Here is a 23,119-nt window from a genome sequence, read left to right as displayed (position 1 = left end):
ACGTCCTACGGACGAAGTATATTCGCTGGGTGTCTACTGAGAAGTCTGCCGACACCTGGAGAGGTATTCTGTTAAGAGTCCACCTAGTGGACATGTCCATTTCGTCTGCTGCTGAGGTGCTCATTGGCTGTGGTGCCCCGCCGCCGTGGATGTGCAGCCCAGCCCAGCCCAACCAATCAGAACTTCTACAGCAGACGAAATGGACATGTCCACTAGGCGGACTCTTGCAGAATACCTCCCTAAATACCTCCCCAGAACCACGGTCAGCAGTGACGGGGGAAAGTGGGGAGAGAGTGAAAAGACATGACGCAGGTTTACGAAGCAAATTAAAACCTTTGCAAGGACGGCTCGCGCAATGGTGTCGATATCACCCCCCCCCCCCCCCCCCTTGGCCTCCTTTGAATACGCAACTCTTCGGCATAGGCTCACTTGAATATTGCAATGCCTCCGGGATCCGCCCACTGCAACTCGTCCAGACGTACACGGCAACACACCAAACCACGGAAAGGTGAGCATGGGTAGCTTCGCTTTAAAATAACATTAAGGTACTATTTCCCGAGAGGAAATTTATATATGCGCCAAGGCACTCGTGCAACTTATCCACTCTTTTTTTTTCTTTTTAGACCCTGACAATTTTTTTAGACTTGCAGGAACGCCGCATGACACTCGTGCAAGTTGGAACGGGCCATCACTTCCTTGCTATCCAAAAGAACTTGCCTTGAAGGCTGACCATTTTAACACGTAATTTTGCCTTTCCACGGCATTCTACATCAGCCCTGAATATACATTTCTGCACTCTAAATGGCGTATATCTAGGTTGTTTCATAGCGTTCTGGCATCAGTAGACCTCTTCGGTCATCCGTCCTCGACATCCCCGGACTGCCCAAGGTAGAGAGTTAATATGACCAACTGCCCGAGGTGGTGCTTTTGGCCAGCCAGCAGCAGTACGTATGCAGTGTGTCGGGGCGTTCTCCGGCAGTCCGGGACGACAAATCGAAGAGTCCCATCCGCTAGGATATGTCTCCACAGGCTATAAGGAAGTGGATTTGTCACTTCCGTAGCCGTTTATTCTCATAATGTATCTTAATATGTAATTTCGCCCAGAGAAAAATAAAATAAAAACACAGCAACATGTCAGATGGCAATTATTGTTGTGGGATAAGAGGCACCCCAACGGGTGAAACGCATTTTGAGGGTATATGAGCCACGTTTTCGCTGCATAAGAAAACTCCCTTGTTGACAGTCCAATTTGGCTTTTAACTGCTGCGTCATTCTTCTACCGCCTGCACACTCAAGAAAAAGTTTACACTCAAGGGGCTTGTCCCACAGCAATAATCGTCGTCTGTCTTGCCCGCATTTCGTTTAACGCTGCAAACCCGGTACTTCCAAGTCACGAACGGCATGCGCGTTATTAGCGTGACATGGCATTCTCGAAAAGAAAATAGCGAGCGCCGAGTTGAAAAGCAAGCAAGGTAGACGACGATTATCGTTATGGAACAAGATGAGCCCGAAGGGTGTAAACTTTTAGAGTGCAGAAACCCCACCGTGACCCCCCCCAAACTTCCGGCGGAGGACGAACAGACGAGAGCGAAAAGTAACCCTCTAAATAACACAATAAACATGTTTTCAAATAAAATTCATTTTTCTTAGCGTCGGAAACAAAACAATGTCATATCTCTTTAATGTATGCTGCCGCGTCTGTTGGCCAACGCTCTGCTGTTAGCACATACCCACATGTGTGCGATTTTAATTGCGTAGGTGCGAAAGAAGGCGTTTTCGGTGCAGGCTTCGTGGCCGTTAGCTCCCCCGCCGTAGCGGGTAAGCGCCATGGATTAAGGATCAAAGAAGCAAGTGGTTTGGCACTCCGGTGCTAGGCGCTTCGCACCATGCCGCCGAAAAATCAGGCGAGAAAAGCGAGCTCAGCTAAAGACTCCAAAGAACAGCCAGCGCGCTCCAGCAGGCGGGCATCGGCTTCGTCAAAGTCCTCCACGTCCCCCGAAGATACTACGACGCCGGCCCAGCCACAAGGGCGACAGCAACCGGCAGCTGACGCGCCTGCGTGGGTGCAACAGTACCAGCAGCAACAACCCGCGGTACTCCAAGCGCCCATGTGGAACCAAATACCCGTGGGTTACCAGGACCCCATGGGTCAGATGCAGGTATCTCCTCCTGCAGACACCTTGTCTATATATTGCACTGCGCATTGGCTTCAATCCTCTTCTGCATTGACTAGGAAGCGGTTACGTAAGGCATACGCCCCGGTTATGAAGTCAGGTTCACGCGGAACTGTTTTAGCGCACGGCATTGCAGGCAGCTTGGGTGAAAATCTGCGTCAACTCGATTTAGGCCCCGTTGTCGTCAAGTACGACAGAGTCTGCACGGGGCGGGTGGTGTCCGCAGCGACGACCGATCGTGTCGGTGGCAGGAGCCGTCAGTCTGTACATGCGACTCAGTTGCACAATTTTACAGTTCTGTTTAGTCCTACCACGACTCGATTCACACGAAAGGTGCAATAGTTGCCCGGCTATCACGGTTGGGGCCTAGAACGCAAGTAGAACCGCGACGAAACCGCCTTTTATGTTTCTGACAATGCAACAGAATTGATAAAAGGGAAGGAGGCATTATGAAGAGGAAATCTGGTTTGTCGATCGTTATTCAGTAGAAAAACAGCTGACGTCGGGACAGTGGCGTAGCAACAGGGGGGGCCGGGGGGCCGTGGGCCCCGGGTGCACGGGGCCAGTAGGGGGGGGGGGGGTGTCATATACGTCTGAAGACACCCGAAAATTGTCGATATCCTCGCCTTCCCCGACTCCACCCGGGGGGGGGGGGGGGGGAGTGACAGAAGAGCTAAGGGCCCCGGGTGCCAGACGACCTAGCTACGCCACTGCGTCGGGACATATCGCCGTACCGAGTGAGTCAATCCGGGACTTAATCAACTGCGCCTTAACACCAAAGATTCAAGTGGGTTCGACTCCCACCAAAGGTCGTAGGTTCGAGTGCCTTAGTTAACGCCATCTTAAATTCGCCTTAATTCACACACAAGTTCGTGGGCTCGACCTTCATCATTGCCTCCACGATGTCGATTCAAATCCAACTTAAGAGATTTGGCCGGTTCGCCCATATCTCCAAGTAGCTTCGACTCCCGCAAAAAGGTCGTGCGTAAGGTTGCCTTAATTCATTTTCCGCAACGAACACCAGAGGTCGTGGTTTCGACTCCCACCAAAGGTCGAGGGATCGACACCCGATTTTGGTGCCGGACGGTCAAAATGTTGTACCATGAGCTGTCTCTCGGGTATATGCTTGCTCCGTATGTGGCTGGCACGAGTGGCAAATCGCGCGGTGTCCTTTGCGCCAGGGTCAGGCGTACGTGGACCCGGCCGACCCGAACACGGTGCACTACGAGGGCTTCGACGCCGGAGCCCGATTCACCAATTTGGCGCCGGCCCGGGTCCCCCCGCCGCCGCCAGGGGTCATGCCCAACCCGGCCCAGGTGGCGCTCATGCAGGGCCGTAACGTCGTGGTCACGCAGCGCAAGTCCAACGTCTTCTCGGGGGGATCCAGCGGCGGCGTGGACACCGGCTGCACGCTGCAGTGACGTCACGGTCGCCAGCCGCCATCGCGAACGCCCGTTGAAATTGCTGCAGCAGCTGAAGATTCGCAACTGCGGTCATATTCGATACAGTAAATTGCTTACATTACGAACGCTTCTATACAACTTATTAGTTTTAGATTGGGGGACGCAAGCGGCTTGCGTCTAATCTAAAGCTCTCTATTCTGAAAACTTTCGTTGCAGCTGAAGTATAGCTTACTAATAATGAACATGTAGTCTTGCCGGCATGACTGTAGCGCTTTCGAAATAACTTCGTCCTCGCAATTTCATCAATAGTTTGCATTTTTATATACTTTTGTAACGATACTCTTTTATTCCCTCTTCTCTATTTGCCTCTGCCGACAGTTACAGTGCAGGCAGCAGGACTTTCTTTACCTAATAATAAAGCGATCATTTACCACTATCTACGAAGTGTTTTTCTCATAAACTTTAATTGGTAGCTGACTAACATTTCGTTTCTGTCTTGGTCATCCCATACTGCCCAACTGTTAGCTGAAGTTCATGCAAGAAATTGCTTACACAGTGCCTGCTTTGCACAATGTTAACGCCTTAGTGACGAATGTTGCCTACAAACATTTTATCAGAAAAAAAAAAACTTTTTTCTTGCACTGTTTCGGTACGAAGTTTCTCGTTCAACTTTCTCGGCTAGTACTGTCGAATGAGAGGCAGCGTCATTTGTTGGGTTAGAGCAGGAACACAGGACGAGGAGACAAACCGACGGAACATCTCCGCCTGCAGTGGTGTCACACGTGTGATGTAAAGCAAATGAAATGTACACCTACGGGTCACATATGATGAAAGATGCGAGTGCAAACTTCAAATGAACTTATAAGTGGATGGGGTGATGCCCACTTCCAGTTTCCTGCCTGGTGTTTTCCCCCTTTTGCTGGAAAAGTTCCCGCAAAATATGTTTTTCTATTCGTTGATTATGCTTACTCTCGAGCCCCCCACCAGGTCTGGCCATTTTGAGTTGACAAAGCGCCGTGCATACAACGCGCGATAACGATCCTGTCCCTGTATGCATGCTACGTAATACACCGCTACGCGCCGCGGAAAGAACTGAAATTTCAAACCGAATGCCTTTTGCCCTTCCCCTCGCGCGCGCCGCGTTCCCAGCCGGGGAGTCGACGTATATCGCACGAGTGCGCCTACGTAGATCGCACTGCTGTGACGTCACTCGTAGTGACATGTGACTTCGAGAATTATTCAAAGCAACATCTGTTATTTGTGTATCTGATCATTCAATAGACGAACTAAAGTTTAGAGAAATAATAAAACACACAAGCCGAATGTGTGCGTGTGCTTGTTTTCGCACTGCAGCAAGAGGTATGTACAGTCAACAGCAAAAGCTTACGGGATGCGGTTTCCCCTTCACTTGTGAATTCCTGCACTGTTAAGGCATGGCACTTCGTATTTAATGAATCGCCGTGTATAGGTGGCGAAGGCTACCACATGCTGGAACGTTTAATTCGAGGTTGTGTGACCACGCTTCGCGAGAATTCAACTTCTTGGCAGATCCTGCGTCCCGTAAACTTTTGCGGTTGACTGTACTTCCGTTCTTGTCGGCTTGTTCGCACGTCGTGCAATCGTAGGCGCAGGCTACGAAAGTATGTCATTTTCTACCTTGTCCCAGCGCGCGATCATGCTCTATGAATCGTTTGTGTATGCCTCAGTATTCGAGTAGCATTGGCTTGTACCGCTAGTCACGTGTTCTCGTGCACAGCGCGCAAAATCGTGTGCTGCGCGAAAGAAGACAAACGCAACAGCTCGCGCGCAGCAAAAAAGCCAGGGGAAAAATTGCCAACCCTTCCCCTACCGGAAAATGGGGGTAGGCGAAACTTGGCCTGCATGCACCTGACCTTCAGCACGGTTAAGTAACCCACACGTGACAGTGCTGAATTGCTTCGGCCTTCCGCTCCCTCAGCTCCGGATCTTCTCGTTGCTGTCGGGCTGCCTGGCCTCGGGCGGCTCTAACGGCTAGATCGGCGCGCCCGTACACGGACGAGTTCTCGCCGCCGCTCGTCGAAGGCTGCCAGTTCCTTTGGGGAACGCATAACGCGTAGCCGTCCCATCCGTTTTCCAATGAACTGAACGGAAACGAAGCCCGCTCAGCGCACGCGATACCCTTTCACTTCCCGGCGGAAGCGAAACGGCTCTTTGTTGCGCGCGCCTATGCAGCTGGAATCCTTGCTAATGACACACGCTCCGGCGCAGCTGTCAACTCATCAAACCGCCCTTTCACACAGCTGCTCTGCTCAGGTAGCAGCTGGGTTTTTGCGTGACCAGATAGCCACCGAAACTTGCGAGCAAATGCAAGGTTCGTTTGAAAAATAAAGGTGGGGCCTGTGACGTATGCGTAACGCGATTCTCGAGCTCCGGTATGGGAGCCGCCCGTGTACTTAGATTTAGGTGCACGTTAAAGAACCCCAAGTGGTTCAAATTTCTCGAGTCCCCGACTACGGCGTGCCTCATAATCGGATTGTGGTTCTGGCATGTAAAACCCCATCAATTAACTAAATTAATTGAGCTCCGGTACCGGAGAACGCAGGGAAAGAATTCCACTAGCGTAGGCTAGATGGGGTGAGTGGAAAGAGTGTCTCTCTTGGCAGTGGTCCTCACCTCCTGAGTTATGGGTTCACAGCACTGAAACATTGATGAACCACTTTGAAAAATTCTTGTGGTATAACGCTTCCTAAAGGGCACGTAACAGCTTCCAGCAAATAACTGAAATTTGCTATGTGGTCTTGTGAGCACATAGCAAGCACATTTGAATAGGAAATGATCATTTTTTTCAGAGTATTTATGTATACCATCATTAAAGAGTTAACTAGTTCCACAATGGCTTGCAATTTTCCTAAAGCCATGTGAACTGTCATGTGTTTTCATTAGCACTACCGGTCAGGACGCTGAGAATCTACATTAGCACAAACCTCAGCCATGAAGGAGTGACAAACTGCAGATGGCACACTCGCTTCCTTCCTTGAAGTTTTGGTCCTTTTATATGGGTCTTTTACATGTACCTTATGTTGGTGCTGGCCCAGGATGAATAATTTGTGTCAGCTGCAGCTGTTTCATATACTGGGTTGACTTGGTCGAATACATTAAAAATGTCCAGGAGCTCTAGAGAAACCGTACTGACTGCATAGTAGCCGTAGTCGTATGTACTTACCGCCAGTATTTCTTTTATGACGAGGTATTAATTACTTTTAATTAGTGAACGTTTTAATTATTGCTTGAATCGCAAACATATCAATTACAAAGTTGTAGGGCACCTCAATTAAACTCCGAATCAAGCATTTGTTTAGTGCTCAGCTTTGCCTCGTTGGTTTCTCCGAGAAAAAACAAAAGCGCGCGAAACACCAAAAATACGAAATAGCTAACGCGCTCGCGCGCCGCTACTCAAGCGCTCCCAAGCGAATAGTCACGGATACACGGCTTTACTAGCGGTGGCGGCTCGGTACAGGGCTTCACTCTATGTGATGGTCCCGGCATCAAGAGAACACGCCGCTGACGCATTGATAAGCTTAGCGGAGCCTTGTACGATGCGGCGATGAGAGAATGCAGTCGTATATCTTTCAATGGTTGCTTGTAGGCGCTTGAATGGCGGCGTGCGAGTGCGCATCTATTTCGTATTTCGCGGGATTTTGTTTTTTTTTCTTGGAAGAAACAATTAGGACCACTTCAGCCCGAAATAAATGCTTGATTCGGAGGTTACTTAAGGTGCCCTACAACTATGTAATTATTATGTTTGCGATTCAAGCAATAATTAAAACGTCCACGAATTAAAATCAATTAACTAATTAATACTTCGTGATGAAAAATACTGGCTGTAAGTACATACGACTGCCGCTGCTATGCAATCGGTACGATTTCTCTAGAGCTCTTGGGTTCTTTAAAAATCTTGGTCCACGTTAACTGGGTCACCCCTGTACATACGAACACAGGTTGTGGATTTAGTCTAGGAAGTCAATAGCCTGCATTGCTAACACACAACTTCACCCAAAGGTGACATGGTGATATGCTGTTGTCCCTATATTTGATGAAGGTGAATGGCCAGCTCAACTGGTAGCAAAGACACTGTTGTGCCTGTAGTATTTATGAGACTCAAGGGCTATCCGAGATCAGCAATGGTGATTAAGATAAATAATGATGGTGCATTTTCAGGGAAGTAATGTGTTAATTTTTGGTCTCATGAAATTTATCACCATGTGATACATATTCCCCTTATGTATTATGTTTTTACAGCTAGAACAACATTTATGTCTTGTAATATGCTCAGTGATTAGGTTACAAACCCTTGTAGAAAAAAGTACCAGCAGCCTCGTCAAATGAAAGAGTATATTGGGATGGCAACTCATGGTAGGTTAGTCAGTCATTCCATCAAAATTAGTGCTCCAGTTCATCTTTTTATATTATCCACTATATAAAAAAAAATTAAATTATGAGGTTTTACGTGCCAAAACCACTTTCTGATTATGAGGCACGCCGTAGTGGAGGACTCCGGAAATTTCGACCACCTGGGGTTCTTTAACGTGCACCTAAATCTAAGTACACGGGTGTTTTCGCATTTCGCCCCCATCGAAATGCGGCCGCCTTGGCCGGGATTCGATCCCGCGACCTCGTCACTATATAAACTTGTACACATATCCAAGAATCTAGTTAATTTTGTCATCGTCGAAAACTTTCTGCACTGGTATCTCCAGTGCAAGGGCACCTCTCCAAATTCGTGCAACAACTGGAGTACTGTAATAACCACGTGCATCTTTCCTGGCTTATTGTGCATTAATTAAGCTACAATAAGGCTACTTCTTTTTACCTACAATGGCTACACGAGTGTAGCCAATGTAGGAACTGGCCATTAGTTAATTTACACCATTTTACACCAATTTTGAAAATTGGTGCATGAAAAGTGTAGCTGCACCTACCTACACAAAGTTATCTCTTAAAGCAGAAGTGTCTCATGAAAACTACACTTTCTACACAGCAGTTTTGACGAATGTAGGCAGCAGACGACTGACAAACAGGCTGGAGCTGCAAAACATGTGGTGCCATTTTGTCTGCGACTGCCGATGCTGTATGCGGCAACGACTGTGAAGGTTCGTTGCAGGGAAGGCAGCGAAGTGCTCAAGTGACCGTTTGTTACAGAGGAAGGTGAGCTAATCTTCCAAGAATATAAGTTCTCATACTCACGGATGGTGCATATTCAGATTTTGCACTGCATTACATGCATAGAGAAGTTCTCGTCATGTGCTGCAAATTTGCAATGTATTTAGCTGCGGTTTGTCTAGATCTGTTGCAGAAATGAAACTGGTACATTCGCTTTTAGAGCTCCAGCAAGGGCATACACGCAGCGATTGGGTGTGAAGTGCGATGTTGGGCCTTTTTCGTTTGCTGATGCAGAAGACGACGTACAGTCTGCTCTAATTGGCTACAGTCCAGTCAACCAAGCACAGCACATGAAGGCATAGCCTCTGCCCACCACTACACTTGTCTGTATGCAGTGTAGGAAAAAACAAAAAAAAAACAAAAAAACGTAATGTTACTTATGAGAGACTGAGGAAATGTATATCTTTCAATTTGAAAGGCATAAAAACAATTTTATTTCTTCATTAATATGTTGCTTCTAGGAGAACGCTTTAATAAACTCTAGCATCCTTCTGCATTACAAAGGCAGACGACACACTATATTAATGTGCTCATCCGAGTAAGTTATGTGGTTTTGAAACACTTATTGGCCCGTATCATTTCCAGCTTTTTTTTCCCACTGTGAAGTCACCTCTATAACACTATAAGCCAAGGCTACATTGGCAATTTAATAAAGTGTGGCACATGCAAGACAAAAACAAGAAGGGTCGCATGGTTTGCGTGCACCAACTAGCGCAACAACCATGATATGGTATGCATGCACGCAAAGCACCAGCCACACTGGCCGTCATTATTGATGTAACAGTCAAATGATAGCATGACTGTGTTATTGCACAAGCATTGAGCATTGTCAAGCTGACATGATAGTTGGTCGATTAACATGGTGTGAGGCACAACTGAATACAACAATGTTCAAACCAAGAGAGCACACTTTTTCATGCCATGAATGAAACCAGACTGATTTGTGCATGGCATTATGGCTATTGGTTAGTTTTCTCCACATCAGACTAAAAAAACATTACACAAAATCGAAACACGTGAACATAAATTAACACCGCGCATTGATTTAACTAGCTGTTTGAAGAGACCCAAATGCAAAATTTAGTGGTGGTCACGATGTCGATTACTGCGACAGAGCGCTGTCCCTCTGTTGCTATTTTAATTCGTCGTGTAATACAAGCGCGAACTGTGCAAGGACTTCTTGAGGGCGCGTCAAACAGCTAGGAGTAACGGCAATCCACGGCACTTTTTCTGGCTTTCCGGGCGACTTGAAAAGCAGGGCAGACGCGGCAACGCAGTTTACTTCATCTTGGACGTTGGTCATAGTGCAGTCACCTACTCAACCACCCCAAAGTAACGGAGCACATTCTCTGTGTAACGAGGCAAGAAGACGTAGGTCGTGTAACTTGACATAGCGACGACGGCTACAAGCCCAATATCTGATATCAGGATAAGGAAATGCTGTGCGTAAGTTCATCAAACACATTTTTGCAGCAGCAAAGCGCAAATACGGCGAAAACGCACGCACGCACTAGACCAGCGCGCAAAACTGGGAACCATGACCTGACACGGCCTTCACACACTTATCGCGCGCCGCTTCGATGACGACATCGTATCAGGCTACCCAATCTACATGCAGAATTAGCTGAATTAGATAGTTGCGCTCTGGGTAGGCAGTGTTTCTTTCGTCCAAAAGCAACAGTATTCACTAAGAGGAAAAGAACAGAAAAGGATACTGAATACCCTCTTCTCCCAGGACTCCAACATGTAGAGGGACGTGTGGAGATCGTACATGAAGTAATACCACTTGATCTTCTTGTACAAGCGATTTAAAAACGACTTCATCACAATGCGATGCGTACCACGGCGTCAGTAACCACCGTTGAACAAAGGTACAAGAATCAAGGAATCAAGAAGTACGGCTAAGCTGAACGCTGCTTTAGGCTACGCTCGTTCCGCCAGGTTCATGTCACTCATACCTCTGTGTCTGCTCATATGCCACACGATTTCCGCGTGCTTGGCTCACATTGGCTTGTGGTAGCCTCGCGGCGATAAGGTAGTGTCAAAAGATGGCGATCAAACTTCGCCATCTACTTTCGGCGCCGGCAGTAAACAAAAGCATAGCCTTAGAGATCTAAATTTACAATTTTAACAGTAATCGGTTTTTTTCTCTTGCTCAAGTTTTGCAGCAAGCTCAAATTTTGTTATTTGTATGGGTCAGTATAACACTAAAAATTACTTCCATTACTTCTCAAGAGAAAAAGAAGAGGTTAGGTTGCCTTCTCATTTCTTAGCACTCGAACAAATCTCTAAGGCCATGCTTTTGCAGACTGCATGTGGCATGTACCAAAAGTAATCGCTGATCCGAAGCAAACGTTAACATTTTTTACGTCACATCCACTTCCGATTGTGTGGCTGGTTTGGCGCGCAATCTGCAATGTGAGCCGCGCTCATGCAGATGTTGTTTCGACATTGAGTGCTGAATTAATTTACAATACGTTCCGAGAGTACACATTGTGGTGCACAGATCAAAGCAGGTATGCCTCCTGTGGTAAAGCCCACAAGGTTTGCGCACGCCGAGGGGCACACCGATGTTTGCTACGACCCAACCGGCAGGTAAACGTCAGGAAACCGGCGTGTGCTCGAAAGACACTTTATAGCGTTGCGTTGCTGCAGGTATTTGGTGACATGCGGTTCAGATGGCGAAGTCAGGACGTGGGAGGGCTTCCAAGACGACGAACCCAAGTCTTACTCCGTCGGAGAGTCGGCGCTAGCTGTCGCCTGTGGTGTAAGTAGCGCTTTCTTTACTCGGCCGCTGACGTCGTCTCACTATTTTGTTCCATTTGGCAGGGCGACACGTTTTTCGTCGCCATCGACAGCTACTGCGTGAAAGCGTTCGAGGTATCTACCGGGCAGGAGACCAGCGTAGCCGCTAGCTTTCCGTCTGACGTCTACGCAGTTGCCTGCAGTAAGGACGGAAAGACGCTCGTCGCCGGTTCCGGGTAATGCCCTCCACTTTCGGTTCTGCAACTGCCAGTGATTCATTGAGGACTTGGGTCATTCCAGTCCCACACCTAATCGTGCATGCGCACCATGTTATTATGTGGAAACAAGCACGCTTTCCCAGACAGCATCTGGATGTCATCCCGAGCACAGAATCCTTAGGAAGGCCACAGATGACTTTCCCCAATATGTTTGCAGTACATCTGAAATGAAATGCGCAGTTTGCTGTAATAAGTATGTGTATATTTTGTCAAAAACTTTGTTGAATGCTAACTGCTTGTCTAGAGCACAACGCTGTCTGCATAACCATTTTTTTTCTCCATATCGCTTTTGCTTATTCAGTAACACAGGCATCACGTCCAACGTATGCACAACTTTCGAGGATGCATGAAATGCTACTTTTGCCTTATACAATCTACCACATGCACACACCTGGAGCTCTAGTTGCATGCAATAAAATATTTTGTGTTATTTGGCATGATTTGTTAATTTATTGACTCTAGCTACACAAAACCTCTATGCAAAATTCATGTTCTTTTGGCACTACAAATCATGAAATAGTTGTCTTCAAAACTGGCTGCAACGAGATGGCATCGCCCTCAGAAGAACTTTCGAGAGTGGTTCGACAATATGTGCCTCCTCTCAACTAGCTAAGAACATCCTCATGTAAATGTTTTGTTCTTGATGTACCCAAGATGTATTTGGGACGTTGGCATGAAAATGAAGGCATTCTCAGGATGCTCTGTGCCATCTAGCAATCTGACTAAATGGCTGAATACAGTGGTTCATGACCTTGGTCTCACTTTTCATGCGTTTGGTTGCGACTGTCAATGCTTTGGAGTAGACTACCTAAATGCTCTCAACAGTGGAATAATAGTTCGGGGAGATGAGTGCTAAAAGGATGCGCACGTAGAAAAGGGGACAATGTGTGCATCTAACTTAGTGCTAATTAATTGCCACCAGTTACGCAAGACGAACTAACCTAATTATAACAGTTAAACCTCGTTAACTCTTCAAGTGCCATGCCAAAATCTACTTGGCTGGCCACCGATACGAACTCCTGGCCGTGGCCGAGATGATGCGTGAATATAAAACGTCTGTAGACTGGCTGCACCATCTACTTAGAAGTTAGGTAAAATATATGATGGGCAGCATGACAACGCTTATCGACTGTCAGTGTTTCTTGCATATTGTTTTCCGACGTGACGGATGAGCACAAAAAGCCTGCACATTGTTTTTTTTTATTTATTTAATGATGCATAAATTCAAGAACTTGAATTTTCATTCAGACGGCTTTGTTGTTTTGAGATCTCTTCAAGGGACAATAATAGCAACAAGTAGGCCATATTGCATGGGGAACATGAATTACTGTGATTAAAATCATTAATTAGTACAAGTCCTAATTTTTTTTTGAATATTTAGACGAAATTGTAAGATCTTCAGAGACATATTGCCAATGAACAGTATTTGGATTTAAGCCCGGCTAATGTGTTACGCGGACCGAAATTGAATTTGTTGCACTTCGGGAAAACACCCAGCACTCAGTGTTAAGAGAGCAGAATGTTTATTTGCAGTTTGTCTCTGGTACTGGTCACAAGAGCACGCTTTGTTGTGCCATTTGTTGCAGGGACTTCACGTTAAAGGTGGTGGACGTTTTATCTGGAACCAGTCAGTTGCTGACAGGTCACACTGCACCTGTGCTTTGCTGCTGTTTAGACCCCCGTGCAGAATTTATCGTGAGTGGTTGTACACCTTGAGTTCTGGTCGTCTTGAACCTGAAGTGAAAAATGAGTTGGCAGGACGTCATAGTTAGCTGCAATTTCTTTCACGGAAGCTCTGCGAGATATGAAAGGGAACACACAAACAATGCAAGAGCAGATGATAACAACTTGTCAACGATCTTCCACAGATAATCTTCCACAGATACATACTAAATGTAATATGGTCACTCATGTCCAGGAATTTTTTTTAAAAGTTAAGGTAAATTATTGACCATGTTTGTGGATACAGTTGTACGTAGCTGGTAGGGATAGAAATGAAAGGTGCATATGAGTGTACTTATGCTGCATAATTTATGATTGAGACTGTGCGATCTCATGTGCAATATACAGCACTGGAGTTTTTTGTCTGTCATCCCTTTCCCCTTAATAAAGAGCGGAATAAATTTTATTTCGTTTATTTACATAATTTACAGCAGCTTGTCTTAGCCCCACATCTCTGAGGTTCCCAGTGGTGGCTTAAAAAAAGAGACAAAGGTATGGAAATTAAAAAAAGAAGACAAATATTAAGGCAAGTAACAAAACCAGCATGTTCAGTGAAGCGTACTTGGTAAACAGCCTTTATATAATATGTGCAATCTTTCCCTAGTAGGTCTGACTTTGCTAACATTCTCTGCAAACAATAACTTAAGATTTAAAATTAGTAGTTTGTGCATACTCATACAGAATGTACCGGTTTTCATAGTCCAGAGATGAGAGGGACCGGACTTTGGAATAGCTGTGCCATGCGTATATGTGGCATTTTTCACAATTCCAAAAGGCTGAGATGATTTCAGATCTAAATTGACTCCTGATTCTAAATGTTGGTGGTGTCGCTTGTGCAAGGCTGCATGCCTTTGTATAAATTTGAACATCGACTGATAAAATACTTAATATATTTGATAAATATACATTGACGGTTCTTGTTAAACGACTTGCTTGTTCTTCAAGTTTCGCACAGAGGTGACATTTAATGATGCAGTTTTATACCCCAGTAGGATGTGCTGCTTACCTGTTGCATTCGGAATAAACCAGAGATTCACAATTTATGCGGTTACCTTACATAACCAAACAAAACGAAGCTGAGGTGGCTAAATTGTACTGGTTTGTAGTGCTGTCAGTCAGAGAACACAAAAAAATGCAGTCTACATGAAACGCTACTTTCAACTCGTCTTTTTTTTTTTGACAAAAAACAGAGGCTTATATGCCTTGCATTTTCTGTTTTTCTGTGTGTGTGTGTGTGTGTGTGTGTGTGTGTGTGTGTGTGTGTGTGTGTGTTTGTGTTTGTGTTTGTGTGCGCAAAGGCTGAACCCCTGTGAAAACAGCACCTCCAAATTTGGATTCCTATACTTAGGGGGAAAGAAGAAATTAAAAATTAATTTATGTATGGGCCCCTCTTCGAAGCATTGTTACCTGTGCAACATCTTATCTAAGTGTGGTATCTGAAATATAGTGCTTAGATGAATATCCTACAGCACGTCAGGCTCCTGTCTTTTCATAGGTCATATTTTAGTCAGTCAGAGAGGATGGAAGCTCGTCCACATCATGAAACTTGTGTACCAGGCGCTTTTGCGTTATCCTGTCGCACATTGCTTCTGTGCATACACGATTGTACTACATAAATGACTTTTTGTAAGCGGCATCTGCCGTCTGGGTGCCACTGTGAGAATTTCAGTATTGTGCATAAAAAACGCTTCACTTCATACGTACTGTAAACATTTTTGGCCAGCTTTCATTGCATTTGCACCACCAGAAATGTACATGGGTAGCGTTGGTTGTGTTATTTTGTTTGTCTAGTGTGTCAGAACCCTGGCAGTTTCGTTTAGTCGCTCAACCTTATGTGCGGTGCAGCAGGTGTGCATCCATCCAAAGGCAGCATCACTATTGAGCAGCATGTGGTATTTGTTATGCGCAACATTGTAAACACGAAGATGTGTTGCTTTTCTAGTTGTTTGCATTTGGGCTCTTGTACTGTGGCCCTTGTGCAGGCTTCTTCAAGCTGTGATGGCACTGCTAGAGTCTGGAAGCTGTCGGACCAGAGCTGTGTCAGGACGTGGCATGCGATCCTGCCAAAGAGCAATGATTTTAGGTATGCATTGTTTATAGCAGGGCTCAACTGGGGGTTCCACTGTGCTGCCACCTTCTCCAGAGTTTGATACATTCCAACTTTGACATAACATAATTGCAGTGAAGCAAATCTGCAATGCTTTTTTGCCAATATCAGCTTTTACCGAACATAAGGTTATGACAAGTAATAGATATAGGGAAGGTATTTTCATCTGAGATACGACTTCATTATAACCAAGTTCAACTGTACTAGGAGTAGCATGCGCAACCTCTTCATTTGACAACAGGCACAAGGAGAGTGCGATGCTACTTGTGTTTGTTTATTCCAGGCAGTAGCGACAAAATAAAATAATGTGAAATGATTTGGTATGTATGTGGCACCCTCTGCTAGTGAAAAGTGATTCCGTCTTGCTGCATGTGCTTTTTTTTTTTGTCTGCGACTGCTTTCTCTGAATCATCGCTTGTATTACTGGATTATTCCTCGTGTGACATGTGCATGCTGTATTGGAAACATTACGAACATTATCGTTGATGGCAAAATGGGCCCATTGTTAGCAGATACTATGCTATAGCACTTTCTCAAAGCAATACCGGCATCACTGGCTGCTCTGGAATGTGTGAAGATGCATGCATCTACCGCGACTGATCTCGAGCAGTGCGTTTATTCAGTGATCACCGGCAGTGCTTGCTCCTATCATTCATGACTGAAGGAGAGTTTGCTTCTCAGTAATCTTTTTGGGAAGTGTTTCAGCTCGTGTGTCGTCATTACTCCGTGGAAAAGAAAATCGAGAATGTTGGTGCACCGAATAATAGTGAACACTGCCATTTTTGGGAGGGTCACTATCGTGGTTGATGGGTAGCTTGGCACGTTTCTGCCACAGCTGCTGATGGGTGTCCCTTCCTGTGTTGGAGTGCCCTGTGCTGATCACTAACTTACTCATCTGCTCTCAATGCAAAACAGAAATTGAGGAAGTGTTCATGCTAATAAGTTGAATTCGTAGAAAAACATATATAGGTGTGAAATATATACCAATGGTTGTTTGTAATTTTCGGGTGAAGGGACTGAGAGGGCAAAAGGACTTTACAGAACTTCCTAGAGGTTTTCAGTCTGACATACTGAATTAAGTTTGCTGGGTTAGGAGCAAAATGGTAGTCTACTATACTGTAGTTGTCCACTTAAGAGGGATAGCCCACTTGTCACCCTTTCAGGTATTTCTAACAACATTCCGAACTTCCAGCACCCCTAACTGCATTTCATAAATTATATAATGCCTCAATATGCACAAAAAGTAGTAGTACTATGGACAGGACTTGTTTCTTTAATTTAAACTTGTGGAAAAATGCCTTCTTCATAAAACTGGAAAGAAAGTGCGCTTATTTGTATGCATACTAGCAAAATAATGCCAGAAGTTTTCAGAGAGCACGGACAGTGCAGGTTCCACCACCATGTGTACCAAAGAGGTCTTTAGGAGTGTTAGCGGGCATCTTCAGGTTCGCTATTATTTGCTTAGCACAAAAGCTTACTAATAGTGCCACCAAAATACAATTTATGACCTGTCTGCCAACCGTGAGATAGTGGTACAAATGCTATTAGCTCCACCTCACTCGAAGCGTGTGTTGAAATCCACATATGTTAATGCTACTTCTTGGTTAAAACTAAAACGCATTCCTTTATGTGTGCAGGGTCTCCAAGGTGCTTGGCCGTCTGGCTTGGTCCCCATCAGGAGACAAGGTGGCGCTTCCTGTTATTGACATGTTCACATGCAGTGGTTAACCCTCTAAAGGGACACTAAAGGCAAAGATGAGGTCAACGTGGACTGTTAAAATACCAGTCCAGAAACCTTGCAGTGCTTGTTTCGTACCAAGAAAAGCTTTCTTCATGTTCCTTCTCTTCGTGTTGTCTGTTTACCGTCACATACAATGAGTGTCACTCCTTAATAATGAACCATTTAGGCCTGCAAGATGTTCTGCTATACTATAGTTCAGCAATAGGTTTGTTGCCTGCGGGCAATACCAGACAGAACACTGAAAGCGAGCTTTGCCCCTAGTCACCTGTGACGTCTTGTGAAACTCATACAGGCAGTTCTCGTTAGATATGAAACCGATGCGTACATTGCATTTCCGCAACATTCACTGTATGATATTGCTACAGCTAGAAATATTGTGTCATTTTTTTTCCTTTGAGTGCAACTTGAAAAAAAAAAAAGCGAGTCAGGCACCACCGGACTCCGTCTTAGTGCTCTGCCCCTGCTCTGATCCAACAAATGATGCCTGCTGCCTATTAATCACTGTTGGCTGAAGACATTTAGCCAAAAACTTTGTACTCAACATGAAACTCAGCTGGAAATTTTTTTATTATTATTATTGTTGTTCTTATTATTACCTGTAGGCGACACTCATCCACAAGGGTTTAAGGTGCTGGGGTGCTGTGTGGATGTCTTCTAACCTAAGAAAGCGTCGTCAAGCACTTGTGTAGGCTTTGTTCACGTAGCCAACAGTGCTCTTGCAGTGGGGATTCGTCATATCTGACCGCACACCGTCGTTGGCCAAGGGCAATTGTAAATAGTGAATTGTGGATGCAAGCGATTGCGCTGTCTTTCTAGGGTCAGTGTTCTTTAGGCCAGTGTAGAGCAAAACATTGTTGGCCCAGTTTTTGATTTCGAGGCATTTGAGAACTTAGTAGGCCTTAGGTCCAGTTTTGCCATTACACCTTTGCCACTGCCCGCTGTATCTCGATGCTGAATGCTTCTGTAAATTATTTTGTATTGGCAATTAACTTTGCTGTCATTGTGTGATTATAATGTGACCATGAATGTAATCCAAGAAATGATGTGACGACTTGGAATGTGCAGAAAATGACGTAGCCATTAGAATACAAGCTAACCCACATGTAGTGCAGGTGTAGAATGCTTAAGCGTAGCGTGCAAAGCACTGCAGCAGGGTTTTCAGTTGAGATAGTTTGGTCAGACATGCTGATTCCTTCAGCGTAGTATGAATTATCAGACAAAAGTGCAATGTAGATGAGAGATATCCAATTACAACACTGTCTTGAACAGCAACAGCTCTGAAAAAAACATGCCTTCGAATGCATGCATTCAAATGTAGATTTAAAACCTTTCAAAAGAGTTAATCTAAGATATATATTGACGGTCTTCAGCATTACCTCTGGCTATGAACTCATTTACATCAGCAGCAGTGGGCTGTCAACGAAGTGCAGCTTTGAAAGAAATATTGAGCCACAAACAGGAGTGGTAGTGTTCCAACTACATCCTCAATTGGAGGACCTCAGCTGTAACCTCCGAGCTAAACTTTCATGTCAAGAGTTGTGATTCCAAATCATGTCTTTTTTCCTGTCACACATGGGCTGTTATTTCTCTCGGCATCCCAAAGTTCTGGCGTTGTACTTTCACCGAGGCTGCTCGTCACAGTTTGGTAACTAGTGTGTGCCTTGCCTTGTGCAGTTGGCTCTGCCTGTGTGGTCAGAGGTGCGGCTGATTCCACGAGGTTCCTGGGACCAGGTGGAGATGCTGGCGCACGATTCGATTCAGGAGGTGAGCGTGGGCTGCCCCCCGCCCTTTACTTTTGAGGTAGTGTAGTGATGTAGTGATGCCAACTTGTCTGCATTTGCAACTCAATGCAGATTAAGTGCTGCTTCACAGTCGCAGTGAAAAAATAATGCATGAAACACAACATAAATGATGGAAAGGGAGACAACATAATAATATGCTTTCACAATACGTCATAATCCCGCAGGCCCTGTCGATTGTGGCATTCAGTGGCTGTGGCAAATTGCTGGCAGCTGCCACCCGTGGAGGACAGCTGCTGGTGTGGGAATTGAGCACGCGCCAGCTCATGCACACGTGAGAAACTCTTGTTTGCTTCTTTCCCCTTGACCTCACACGAGTGCAAAGTAGTCTCTCCTTCAAGGCTTCAGGCTGTAGTAGCTCTATCACCACCTGTTACCTTGGTATGGGAATCGACAGACGTCTACCAAGGAACGTGCCCCAAGCGCTTGGCTTCTGTGGCAAAATCAGTTCCTCAACATTTGCTTTGGCTGTGCCTTGAATGTGGGGTCTGGGCGATCAGACTTGAGATCTTAAGAAATACTGGACAAAAGCCTGACATACCTGAAAACTATACACCTGTTGGGTGATGGATAGTAAGTCTGCAGAGACATTGCTTCAGTTTTTGCCTGATGCAGAGTTACAACCCAGTAAGATAAGCAAATTTAGTGACACCTTGGGCAAGTGCACTTTGCTGTACAAAGTGTCACATTGGAGGCACGCTGCTAGACAAGGAAGGAAAGTGTCGTTTGGCTTTGATGGCAACGTCAACAGTCAGACTGGTATGCATGCAACATACTTGTTATTTTAGGCGATGCTATAAAAACTGGAAAAATATTCGAGATAAGCATAAGCACGAAAATAGACGGCTGCACCAGTGTTCTTGCATAGCTGCCAGCGCTTGACATTGTGCCTGCTGTTGGTCGGTTCTCTATAGTCAGTTTTGCCGCAGTACAGCCGTGTTACACGGTGAGACTTGTAGAGTGTATTGTGGTGAAGCAGATTATTTGTGCAGCGAAGCATACTAAAAGTGGAAAGGGGGCACTTCCACGGGGTCATTGCTAGTGCTTGCTGTAAACGCATACTGCATTGCCTCTTCATACATTTGGACAAGACCAACCGCCAGATGAAAACTTCTGTGTCTTCAACATGATTTCCAAACTGCAAATTCAACCACATAGCAAGTATGTAAATGTTTTTAGACCCCTGCTCTAAAGTAGATGTATGCCACCAGAATGCTTCAGTTGCAAAGTGGGTTAAGAAAACGTGGCTTTAAAAGAAGCAAGGAAAGTTTAAACATCAAGGAGCCTAGAGATGTCCTCAACAATAAAAGCTCTTGAAGAGGCCCATTCTACATCAGCACTGTGTACAGACTTCGATAAGCTCATCAACCAGCAGAAATCTTCGCTGCCACGTGCACAGGTTGAAAGAAATGTGCACAATTAAATTTTTGGCTGAAAAGGAGATCCGTGTGAGCATGGTGCTCAAAGCTACAGACCATTGGCTTGGCTTGCAAAGAGATACCTGCCGACACCTGATAGTAATGCGTCCAGTGAGTGCCTCTTTCCAGTGTAATTTCGGGGTGTCACTGCTCCACGAACATGTTAAGCAGCTATCATTCTGTCATGACAGTATTAAATAACTGCACTTGTAACACTGTCAAGCGAAAGTGTTGTACTACGGAATTTTGCTGACCATGAAGCATAATTGTTGCAACTGCATAAACATGATACATATCATCATAATCGAATAGAAGAAAGCATTGCATCCAAGGCAAGCTAAGGAAACATCTCAGTTTCGATTGCAGGTGATTACTTACAGCACGGCGAGGATTTTGAACATTTGCAATCACAAAAATAAAGTAGTTTCCACATGCATACCTGCCAAGTAAGCCGATTTTCTTACGAATGTCGCATCAGTGTTTAAGAACACATGATTCTGCTCGCGAAAAGATTTCCGCTCCTGATCTCCGAACGTTCTGTTGGAAGGATTATGATAGCGAGGTACAAGAGGATACTTGCTTCGGGCAAGTTTTTATGCACGAGTTTCCCAAGCAGGTGACACTGGCCACAGCAAAATTACTGAAGAAATCGCCATGGTCTAAAAAGAATGTGTTGCTTGTTAATATTTTGTTCCAAGTTTTCTGCTGCTTGTGTTCTGTGTATAAAGGTAAATCATTGTTGGTAGAGTGTGTGCATCCGTAAAAAAAGAATGTGTGCTTGAAGGGTCTCTGTTATAGTCAGGCTTAACTGTGTTAAGCCTAACTGTGTGGCCCTATGGCTTGCTTGAGGAATGCTGTCTTCACTATCAGCACACCAATGATCAGATGGTGATTCTAACGCAGGGTATCCTGTGGTGAGGACATCTGCAGCCTGAGCTGGAACCCCCGTGAGAAAGAGCTTGTTTACTGCAATGCCCAGGTGAGCCTCTGATTCCTCCAAACAGTGGCGCGCTTTGCACAATCATGAAGCCATACACAGCTGCTGTCGGACCTAATCCGCATGATGGTGAAACGTCTATAGCAGCTTAACTTGGACGAACAATGGCTGTAAGGAGCAAACATCCTCTGCTTTGGAAGGAAGACACATTTATACTAGTAAATATAAGGCTCTCCAACCAGAAGTGATTAATGTTTTGATACAGTCAAAGCAGAGGGAACAGGCTCTCCCCTTTCTGTTCTTGTTGCTCTGTCTATTTAGCAACAATAACAGAAAGGATATTAGGATATTGAGCCATGTTATACTAACAAGTGTAATACTGCATCCTTATAAACCAGAGGTTAGCTTTTTTGGCACTGACAACCTTTGGCTTTCCTCACCAATCTTCCTGACATTCTTGGCTTTGCTCTTGAACCTCAAATGCTCATGACAAAGGCATTACCATGAAATACTGAGCAAGCACCTTCCTTACCAGTTATCAGTTTATCAATTTCAGTTTATTATTCTTTAAATACAATGAATTGGTAAGAGACAACATACAGACGAGGGTCCCAAAGTTGAACTCTGCAACGGGACGCTCGGTTAATAATAACAATGTAGAGATGTATTAAAGATGCATTAAAGATGTATTATTACCTTCCTTAGAGATAATATCAGAAATACAGTCGACTTCCACTAATTTGACCCTGATGGGACTGACAAAATTGATCGAATGGTCCGGTGAGTTGAGTTAAAGTTGAGTTGAGCAAGATGTTGAAAAAAAGTCACAGCACACCGCTGATTCATGACATTATTTGTCCAATCCTAACACACCCCCATATCTAACTTGTGCCTACTTTCCATGGTTCCAAAGTAGAAAACTAATGTAGAGCTGACATTAAAGCTCCTTAACAATGTATAAGCCTAATGCGCACGCTATATTTTAGCAAGCAAATTGGGCAAGAGTCCACTGGTGGCCAATGTCCTAAGGTCAGTTTTAGGCTCTGATTTCTTAGAGGAAAAAAAGGCACACGTTAGAATCGGATAAATACCATAATCAGACATTGTGAGCTACCATTAATGTTTAAAAATCTCCCTAGAGCAGGCCAAAGAGGGGTGTTATTGTTGGGAAATTTTGACTTGTGTTAAGGCATTCACTGTCCCCTGAGTTCCACTGAGACGTGCCAACACTAAAGGGGTCACTATTAGGGCCACCATAGGGGCCACGTTCGTGCCTGTTGACTGGTCAAGTTCAAATTATCCAGCGAAGGCCAATTTTAGGATTGAAGTAATGAAAGTTTAGGCCCATTGAAATGCACCAGCCGGGATCTTCTGTCTAGAGCGAACGAAGCGAAAAATTGAATTAACTGGAGTCGAATCAACGGAAGTCTACTGTGCAATGATTCCCGTAATGGCTGAATGGGTGCATTGCCATATTTTTCTTTGCTAACATCAGTGTCCTGTGTTTGCCTTGCAGGGCCAGTTGGGCCTCGTCGAGGGCATCGAGGGTGGCAGCAGCAAGGAGCATGTGCCACCTCCGGTGGCCAAGGTGAGCTG

The 23,119-nt window shown here is 45.2% G+C and overlaps 2 protein-coding genes and 1 long non-coding RNA gene across 3 annotated transcripts in view; 2 read left to right on the top strand and 1 right to left on the bottom strand.

Moving 5' to 3' along the window:
* The first annotated feature begins 1,760 nt into the window (after nt 1-1,760).
* On the top strand, nt 1,761-4,015 carry LOC135896358 (DAZ-associated protein 2-like). Its single transcript, XM_065424743.2, has 2 exons — nt 1,761-2,159; nt 3,356-4,015. Exons 1-2 carry the CDS (start codon nt 1,887-1,889, stop codon nt 3,593-3,595), a joined length of 513 nt encoding a protein of 170 aa, XP_065280815.1. The 5' UTR covers nt 1,761-1,886; the 3' UTR covers nt 3,596-4,015.
* Nucleotides 4,016-9,186: 5,171 nt separating this feature from the next.
* On the bottom strand, nt 9,187-10,888 carry LOC135896380 (uncharacterized). The gene is made up of 2 exons (XR_010562687.2): nt 10,492-10,888; nt 9,187-10,194 (listed from the first exon to the last, which is right to left on the bottom strand). It is a non-coding gene; the product is annotated as an uncharacterized lncRNA (long non-coding RNA).
* A 266-nt stretch (nt 10,889-11,154) lies between these two features.
* Nucleotides 11,155-23,119, top strand: part of Ctf4 (Chromosome transmission fidelity 4) — a 41,546-nt gene continuing 29,581 nt past the window's right edge. Inside the window, exons 1-10 of the mRNA XM_065424736.2 lie at nt 11,155-11,371; nt 11,432-11,543; nt 11,606-11,757; nt 13,386-13,494; nt 15,504-15,604; nt 17,266-17,314; nt 19,044-19,133; nt 19,336-19,442; nt 21,490-21,565; nt 23,040-23,111. Of these exons, the coding sequence (XP_065280808.2) occupies nt 11,295-11,371; nt 11,432-11,543; nt 11,606-11,757; nt 13,386-13,494; nt 15,504-15,604; nt 17,266-17,314; nt 19,044-19,133; nt 19,336-19,442; nt 21,490-21,565; nt 23,040-23,111 (945 nt within the window). The 5' untranslated portion in view covers nt 11,155-11,294. The remainder of the gene's footprint in view (nt 11,372-11,431; nt 11,544-11,605; nt 11,758-13,385; nt 13,495-15,503; nt 15,605-17,265; nt 17,315-19,043; nt 19,134-19,335; nt 19,443-21,489; nt 21,566-23,039; nt 23,112-23,119) is intronic.

This window comes from Dermacentor albipictus, chromosome 7 (genome assembly GCF_038994185.2).
Source record: "Dermacentor albipictus isolate Rhodes 1998 colony chromosome 7, USDA_Dalb.pri_finalv2, whole genome shotgun sequence".
Classification (NCBI taxonomy): Eukaryota; Metazoa; Arthropoda; class Arachnida; order Ixodida; family Ixodidae; genus Dermacentor; species Dermacentor albipictus.
This window is presented reverse-complemented; position numbering and strand designations above follow the sequence as displayed.